Genomic DNA, 9175 nt, shown 5'->3' on the forward strand with positions numbered 1-9175 from the left:
CTCACTGCTGTGCCAAACCTACTTATTAGTATTGCACACATTAAGTTACATTTATTTTGTCTCCCTTTCATAATAGAATAATCTAAAACTTAGATTTGTGACAAGCTTGTCTAGATAACCTTTTTTTCCTTCCCCACCCAATTCAGAGATGCATACACAGTCTGTTTGCAAAATAAAGAGATCAGATAACACCTGCAGAGTAAACAAGACACGTCTTCCCTTGACATACAGTGAAAAATACAGAAAGAACATTAAGAAGGAACACTTGAGTGGTAATCTAGATAAGATCATGTGAAAAGATAATGCTTAATCAAGGCTATTACTATTTCATCTTACTGTCTGGATAAATGGAAGTTTGACACTAGAACACTGTGAAATTTCATACCACTTTATGCCAGCTCAAGATAAAGCTTATGTTGAGCTGGGCACTTGGCACATCTTTTAAACAAGACTTTTTATCAGTATTAAAACAAGAAGCTTCTAACCAGAAATAAATCAATCTAAGCTTTTCTTCATTTCTGTATAGGCTGAGAAAGATCAAAACAAGTGATTAAGACATTACTTTGCTTCATTAACAAATGTACAAAGTTTTATTTTATTAGATTGTTTTTCTGTATGTTGACATTATCATATCAGTTATAACCTACATTCACAGCAGAAATTTTCTAATAGCGTTTTGCAACACTAACTGCTGTATTAGAAATTATTAAGAGAAACTTATATTTTGCTATTCAGGTAACTCAAATAAGAAAGTACAAAACCACAATAAAATTGGACAGACATATGCCCCAGCATGTACTCAGTGGAAAATAAAGTTTGTGAGACTACTAGATATGGAGAGTGTGACCTGAAGACATCAGTTTTCAAGTTTTCCCATTACCAGACATTGATTACAATGAATAATTTTCCATTACTTTCAAGGGTAACAAAAATAAATCACAATAAAGTTACAAGTAAAACAAAATACATTGGCCAGACTACCTGAAGCTTAGCCTGATATTTAGTACCTTTTACCTAATAAAGGTTTTAGGAATAACTGATAAACAGGAACAGTTCATCTCTTGATAGCCTCTTTGATTTTTAACTTCAAGGAATCAATTAGCAGGACATAACACAGCATGTTGTTTGGGACCCAAGTCATAAATTATTTTTTTTGCTACACCTGCGGACATAAACATGATATCATTCAACTAATAAGGATTGCCAACACTAGCTACTGTCCCTTCTTCATCCAAGAGGACAGAAAAAACCTCAGAGTTTTATTGGAATTAACTCCAATTCACAAAGCATAACCGAAGCTTTCATGTCTCTCCTTACAGTCACTGGTACCATCTCCCCACTACTAAACACTCTTTTCAAGACAAATGAAGTATCAAACTCTGGGTAACTTTCTTTTACCCAACTAATTTGTTTTCATTAAGCCCTTTGGTACTAGGACTTAAGTTAACGTCATCCACAAAGAGGACTACTCAGCCTTTTTACTTCCAGAATACAAAGTTAGGCAGGATGCCTCCTTTGTAACTGCTAACTTTGCTTCTGTTCTACCACTTTCCAAGACCTGACAGTTTAGCATGCTAAGCTTTAATAAATAACAAAGTTTAAACTAAGTTGTATATGTATCCCTTTGTCATCTTACTAAACTCAAATTGCTAGTAAACACAAAAAACGAGTCAAAATAGCAAACAGCCAGAACAGCAAGCTTTAAGGACCATGTCCTGTTTAAAGCTTTATGGAACCAAGAAATTCACAACATACATTCCCAAGAACTCGTTTTTACATAATAATCACCTTCACATTGTTATATTTCACTACAGTCAGTGCTTTCATCAAGGAAACATTTCCATGCACAGATACACGGCAGAACATTCACTGCTATTTTGGAGGGCTGCAGATAGCCTTTTCCCCTTTTAGACCATTTAAGCAGATAACCAAATTCAGAGACCCAGCTGTTGAACACTCGATAAGGCACTTGCCCCAAATGAGCAATACAGCACCAGGCCAGTGTGCAAGAAAAATCTGGCTATACCTTTTCCTCATCATTTATACCTAAACATGGAATAGTTCTACAGCAATTGTGCCCCTTCAGTCTGACGTGATCCTCCTACAACAGTTTGTGCAGCTTTACAAGCTGCTTTACATTCTTCCCTAACCTTGCTAGTTATGGCCATGTAAATACTTTGAAGACTTCTAGAAGTTTATTCTGTAACAATTCTATTTCAAAATAAACTCAAGGTGCACTTCAAAGGAGCATGTAAAATATTAATTAGACCTTGTGAAATATTAAAATTAAATCACAATGATAAAATTTCAGTCTGTCCATCAGCAGTTCTTAACCATCTACTTTGACAACTTTTGTCAAATGAGGTCTCATATGATTTCAATGCCTGGAAAAAAAAAAGTTGCCTTACTGGCATGCATAGTATAGACATCACTAGTGCTACCTGGAAGAGTTCTATCTTTTTCTCCTCTCCCAAAAGGGTACCAATATAAACCCCATTTATCTTAATATTTTAAGTTCACCCTCTGCTGCATAGTCAGCTGCATATATTCAAAGTAATTCTATTCTCAAAACCTCAGCGTAGTGTAGGAGAAAACCTGTTAACTCTCCACCAACAGAAAATTAAGAAAGAAATGGGATTTAGTTTCTATCAAAAACAAGAGCACACCTCACTTCTGAGGTTCTTTATTATTATTATTTCGCCAAAAATATTTTAAGGAAAAACCCTCATTTTATAATGATTTGAACTGCCAGTGGCTTTAAGCACCCAAAGAAATTTAATTTTTCCATCTAATGAATGTTCTGCAGTTCTAGAAAGATGAGTTATGCATTGTTGTTCACATAGAAAAAGACAGTTCAACAGATGTAAACTATTTATTGAATATTTGCCACCAATATTGTTAAATACATAATCTTGCAGTTTTCCATTTTCAAGTTAAAATGTCAGAAACAGAACACCAAATATTTACAATTCTTATAAGGAATGTTACATAATGACACATTAAGGCGTAAATTCTTTTGGCTTATAATTCTGAAAAGAATGATAATAGCAAAAAGTGATGCAAAATCTTCATTGTAAGATTATGATTAAGCTACAATGTTTTACAAAAATATGGTGTAAGATGGCAATAATCCCATTCAAAATCCTGCATTAGGCCCCTCAAGAGGGGCTGATAATTTATACAGTCAAAACTTTAAAATTTACATATAAAGGTACCCTATCCACCATTGAAAAGTACAACTCCCAACATATACAGTTTTCAGGCCACAGTTTTGAAGGTCTGGAGTATCAAGTTGGTTTGATGAATTAGTCGGTTGGCACTTATGAACACGTTTATTGCCCTGTTAAGAGAGAAAGATACTGCTTCAGACATTTTTAGAAACATGCCATTCAATAAATAGAGCATTAAATTTGAGCAACTAAATATATTGGCATCTAGGCTCTGCAAACTAGAAGCATATTGATGTTTTACCATATCATGATCTACCTGAAGCTTAGTGTTGGCAAACAGACAGAATTATTTACATAGCTAATCCTAGAAAGACTGTGTTTATTGGCAGGAACTTAAAGACTTTGTCTCTCAATCATCATTGACATCAATCATTTAGTTCTGGGGTTTTAGCTTACTAAGAAAAAGAGTGGAGCAGATGATCATTAAGCACCTGTTCTTGTCAGAGCTGAACATGAAATGTAATTTCAGAATTTGCAACACTTTCCTCAAGAAATACTAAGCATGCATGCATATAGAAGCAACATACTATTTCAGTTACTTTTTTGTTAAGAAAGAGGTGTGGGGTCACTGAGTTTTTCAGCTCAGTCATGACACCTGTTAACATGACTTTTGTTTAGTGCTGTTTCTTTGACTGGTGGGAGCAGGGTATTTTATTCAACATGCAGTTCAGATTTAAATTACTTCTGATTATACACAGATATGAAATAAAAGCTTTACATGGGATTTCTTGCCATACCGAAAATACCCAACATGCTTAGAGCTTGCGCCCACAATACACAGCACAGCATTCACTTCACAGGGGGTAAATAAAGATGTTTTCTTTCAGTATGGTTGGGCTACATGCACAACACATACAACCCTTTCCTCATTTTTTTCAGTCAACTAGTTTTCTGATCAACTGAAACTTTTTAGACTTAGTTCATGTGAAAACTTATCTATTCATCGGTTCAGTAATCATAAAGCTACGAAAGTCTGAATTTCTCATTTTGGTATCATTACCAAATTCATCTCCAGTTTCAATAAGAGGAGGGGAAAGAAAAATGCTTCGATAGGAGCACAGTAGTATTCACAGCTGGTCTCAAAACTTTTCTCTCCTTTAGTAATGCACTGTCCCCTGTGTGCTCTTAGTCTTTATCAAACTCAGTGAGACCAGTCATGAAAGTTAGTTCTCATCTTTAAAACAGGAGCATATAGAACACTTTGGCATTGTCAAAATCTGAGGGGGATCACTCCTCATCTGCAACAGCCACAACCATGGAATATACAATAATAGTGACTTCAAAACCCAAGGTGAAAACCTGAAAACAGTCTCACTTTGAAGGCTAAAATGTTCAAATATAAAAAGACTAATCAGCTGAGAAATTCCAAATACTGCAAAGCACCATAAGGAGTAAAGAAAGGGCAATATAAAGAAAGGACAATAAATGCATACATTGAAGAAACACTACAGAGATGTTTAGATTTTGCAAGTGATATCTCAAATAGGTAATTACTTTTTTCAATAAACCATTCATAAATTTTTTTGTCCTTGTATATGCACTGAGAAAAACCACAAGGCCATAAAATTTAATTTCATATATTTAAATTCAAAGCTAATACTGCACATGGGTGTTGTATAATGGTGCATTTAACAAGCTTCCCTTTCCTCAAAGGCATTACAAAAGGAATAAAAGTATTTTAAAGAAGCCATGATGATCTGAGGATGCAGGTGAGGAAAAAAATTCGGCAAGTCCTGAAGAAAGTAGCTTACACCCAAAAGCTTGTCTTATTTTCCCCTGTTAGTCAACAAGATCTTTCATTATGTAAAATGTTAGTACAAAAACATACTTACTTTCCATCTTTAAAATAGGTTTTCAGAGTATCACTGAAGCTTTTGGAGTATTTTACAAACTCTTTCTTTTGGTGCTCAAGTGCCTAAGAAACAAAAACACCAGGTGCAGATTCTTAGTTTGCATATTGTTGGGTACAGTCAGAATCTTCATGTTAAACTGAGAAGATTGGCTAACATTATGTAGGTATAGGAATTTTTTTTTGAGAAGACGTGCAGAGAAATCACCCTCTTCCTATAAAACTGCTCAGATCTACCATAAAACAATCTTGTTGTTAAAGTCTTATGTCATTGACCAGTTAAGCTCTCCTATTCATCCTTTGATCAAAAATATATGCTTCCTCTTATACTATTACAAATATTGTATAAAAAGTTATTGCACATACCCGCCGGTTCTGATATTGGTATTTCTTGAAGACATTATTTACTGTGTCAAGAAGTTCCTTTATTGCACTTGCGATGTCCCTATTTGGCAATAAAAAGATAGCTGTAACATCCTTAACTTAAATTAACATTTAAATGTTGGAATTTAATCTCCTTCTAGTAGTCAAATACTTCTTAAAACAGTCTCTATACAATAAGCATCAAACAGGCTGTTACAAGACCAAATACAAAGAGCTAGACCAGTGACATGAGAATTCAAACTAGGAATTGGCAACTTAAGTTTGTTCTAGTAACAGGGGGCTCTCCTTCAAAATCCTCAATTCTGTCTGCTCATTTATAAGCAAAGATCAGGCTCCTTTCCAATGGGAAGAGTGTTGCTACCATCTCCTACAGCATTTGAACATTCAGATGTAAATAAAAAGTTCAACTCCTTAATCTGCAGAAAAATACATAATACAGTACGTACTTGATTGTCTGAAGAAACCTCACTCTGTCATTGATCTCATCAGGAATCTTACTAAGAATCTGTTTAAGTGCTCGTGCCTTTTCATTAAGATCTTGGAATTCTGGTTCTGGTCTTTCAATCATATATTCTAAACAAGAACATATTCAAAAATACCATTAGTTTTTCCTCAACTCTCTAGTGACAGCAAAAAACACTACTTCACAAAAATGCAGCAGTATTGCCATGTTACATTTGAAGGTGAACAGCACAAAAATAGCCATGACCAGGAAACTGCAGTGCACATGCTCTGCATCAAGAGAAACACAGTGCAACAATAATCTTTATTAGCGCAAGCCAGGAAAAGAGCCCATATTACTTTATTGAAGTGAGACACTGAAGACGCTCATCAAAAGCAGAGAAAAGGAAGATATTATACTCTATATACACTTTTTTATTGTTGAAAGGTGAACTATGCACCCGCATAAACACAGTTCTAAACATTCATTTTCTTTCTCTCTTATTAGTCAGGTATGTTTTTTAGGGATATTTAACTTCTCCAAAAGAGGTATTCAGAAAATACAAATATTCTCCTACTATGCTGAAAAAAAAAAATCTATAAAAAACAAATAACCTTTCTCAAAACAGGCATAAAGATAGGCATTTTGCTAGTTCACAGTGTAATTAAAAATAAACTTATTCAACATAAGAGAGATTACCTTCTACATCATCAGCTGCCATACGCAGAAGAGATTCTGTAAAGTTCACATCCACACTTTTTTTCTCCAGAATTTTCATAATGATGTCCTGTGTAAGACCTGGATTTTCTTTTTCAGCCTGAATGTCAAAAAAATTTTTATTCTTAAATATGCATGACCTGAATACGGCAAGCACAAAGACAGGTTTTCACGTAACTTGCTTTATATACTGCAGGACTTTGCTAGAAAATTTAGAAGTCTAATGGCTTTAAACTAGTAGATTACATTCTTTCACTATAACATCCATTTTTCTCAGTTTACAGAGATTTTGTATAAACAACTTTTCCAGTAAGCCTTTTCACTCATTTCAATTTGAATAAGAAAGTCGTTCATGAAATTCTATATTCTATTTCTAAAAACACTAAGCTTGGAGACAAAGATATTGTATTCATGGGGATTTAATTCACTCAAACACAGGTGCTACTCCCCCATCTTCCACACGACATTTTATAAATTTGTCTCTTATGAATCACATCATACGCTCAAATATCATCTCGGAATTGCTTTTTCACAAAAAACCCTTCTGATTGGTGACATATCTAAAAGTAAAGCTAAGCTAGACTAACACTGGAGGTATTCACACTACTTGTGTACTTTTTTACTACATGGAAGACAGGATTCTGTTTAAATTCCTCAATATGCTTCTATCATTCAGACTTCTACTCAAAATTTGCAGACACCTGAAACTTACAGTCCATTCAATTGTCCACTTGATTTTTATTTTTAGACTATTGGATCAAGGATGCAGTCTTCAAACATTTAGACACAAGGAAATAAGACAGCTGACTTTTTAGCTTCATCATATACGGTTTACCTTTTAAAATATCGTTCTTCAGTATAAGTTACTACTCACCTTAATAAAAGCTGCTCTCAGTGTCTGAGCTGCAGATAGATTTACTCTTTCTAGCTGCAATAAAAGTTTATAAAATTTAGCAATTCAAATGTTATCAGAACAAAACAAGTCAAGTACTCACACCTTGCCTTATACAGTATAATGAAAAAGGGAACTGACAGAAGTATTCAAATTACTGGTCTCATTTGAGGGAGAGCTATTATAAAGTTTGATCCCAAAGGAAAGACTTCTCCCCCAAATAAACATTAAAATCAAACATGTCACTGGACATATTTTGCATTTATCCAGCCTACAGCAGAAGTCTGACAGAAGCTTTTGAGAACATCTTGACCATCTCAGACACGCGCAGAAAAAGAAATAGCCTACTAAATTATAGCCATTAGCAATAAAATTAAAATATATCAAGCTGTTCACAGGTACATGTTCAACTGTATATGACTTTCTGCTATAGAATGTCAGACCTAGGATTTTTGTGAAAATCTTCTGTAAAAGGTAAGAAAAAAGATCCCGGCCATGACAACTAGCAATCTTTGATGTATTCATGGAAAGAAGGATACAACAATACAGAAAGACTCTGTTCAACACAAAGCTTTCCCAATCAGGATAAGCAACTTGTTACTGTGATCATATTTCCCAATGTAAAGGGGATTATTACATTCTAAAGCAAAATGCAGCTTACCTCATTAAAGACAGGATACATAACAGCATAGAGAGGCATGGAAACCATAGAAGTGGTCTCTGCTTCATTCTTCATCTCTTCCATTGTCATCCTCATTCAAAGACCCGCTTCTCAAGGAAAACACTATAGAAGCAAAAACCTCCTCATTCACCGAAATGTTTCTTCTTTTTCCTCGTTGTGCAAGAATCCTTGAAGAACTTGAAAAATATATTGTCCTTAGATTATGAAAGGAAAAAAAACCAGTTATGAATGCTCATGACTGACAGGTTCAAAAAATGAAAAGGCACACAACATTAGTTTGTCACTGCCTAGAAACCAGGAATTACTTATGACACAAGTTGAGTAAATATGGAATGGCTACTAAATTAACTTCAAAACTCTAATTGAAATCTATTAAGTGAACAGATATTTTAAAGAATAAGGTACTACCAAAAATGTTTTACTTAAAGTTCTTATGGAATTAATTTTTCTGAAAGAAGTGATTTTGATATGTATGATAAAAATCTTGCCATCACTTGTAAGCAGCAGCATAAGGTTCCTGACAACTCACATAGAAAAAGCTTAAAAAGCATTACATGCTGTAAAACCCAACCCCATACAGATGCATTATGACAATTAATATTAAGACTACCTATAAATACTCTGAATTTTTGCATGTGCATCAAGCTGTGATTCTGCTGCAGATCAGTGCCTACCTTCTACCCATTTGAATTCCAAATACTACAGCTTTGGCTTTTATATAAGCAAAAGTCTTAAGTTGCCTTTCCACTCAGAGCGTGTCAACAGCTATGTTAACTCAATGAAAAATTATTGTTCCACTAACTGAATCTAGGTTCTGGAATTTCTCCACCCAGTCCAGCTCATCATATCCAACATGGAGCGATCATTGCTCAGATCCAGAAATTATATGGAAAAGAAAAAAGGTCACCCTACAGTTCCTAAGAAAGCCTTGTTCCAGTCCGCTATATTTTCTGTTCATAAGACTACTTTAAAATATTTC

General features: G+C 34.5%; 1 protein-coding gene across 1 annotated transcript; it reads right to left on the bottom strand.

The window, feature by feature from the left end:
• Positions 1-2859: 2859 nt before the first annotated feature.
• On the bottom strand, positions 2860-8397 carry PDCD10 (programmed cell death 10). The gene is made up of 7 exons (XM_010074349.1): positions 8176-8397; positions 7497-7550; positions 6605-6722; positions 5910-6036; positions 5446-5524; positions 5063-5145; positions 2860-3340 (listed from the first exon to the last, which is right to left on the bottom strand). The coding sequence occupies exons 1-7, from the start codon at positions 8269-8271 to the stop codon at positions 3259-3261; spliced, it is 639 nt and encodes a 212-aa protein (XP_010072651.1). The 5' UTR covers positions 8272-8397; the 3' UTR covers positions 2860-3258.
• Positions 8398-9175: the final 778 nt, after the last annotated feature.

Source organism: Pterocles gutturalis, unplaced genomic scaffold, assembly GCF_000699245.1.
Source record: "Pterocles gutturalis isolate BGI_N339 unplaced genomic scaffold, ASM69924v1 scaffold16202, whole genome shotgun sequence".
Lineage (NCBI taxonomy): Eukaryota > Metazoa > Chordata > Aves > Pterocliformes > Pteroclidae > Pterocles > Pterocles gutturalis.

Excerpts from the sequence above, each read along its gene's own strand:
- PDCD10 (XM_010074349.1), bottom strand. The coding sequence starts at position 8,271 with ATGAGGATGACAATGGAAGAGATGAAGAATGAAGCAGAGACCACTTCT. Across the intron at positions 6,037-6,604 it reads GGCAGCTGATGATGTAGAAG|AATATATGATTGAAAGACCA; the intron begins GTAATCTCTCTT and ends GTTCTTGTTTAG. Across the intron at positions 3,341-5,062 it reads ACCTATTTTAAAGATGGAAA|GGCAATAAACGTGTTCATAA; the intron begins GTAAGTATGTTT and ends CTCTCTTAACAG.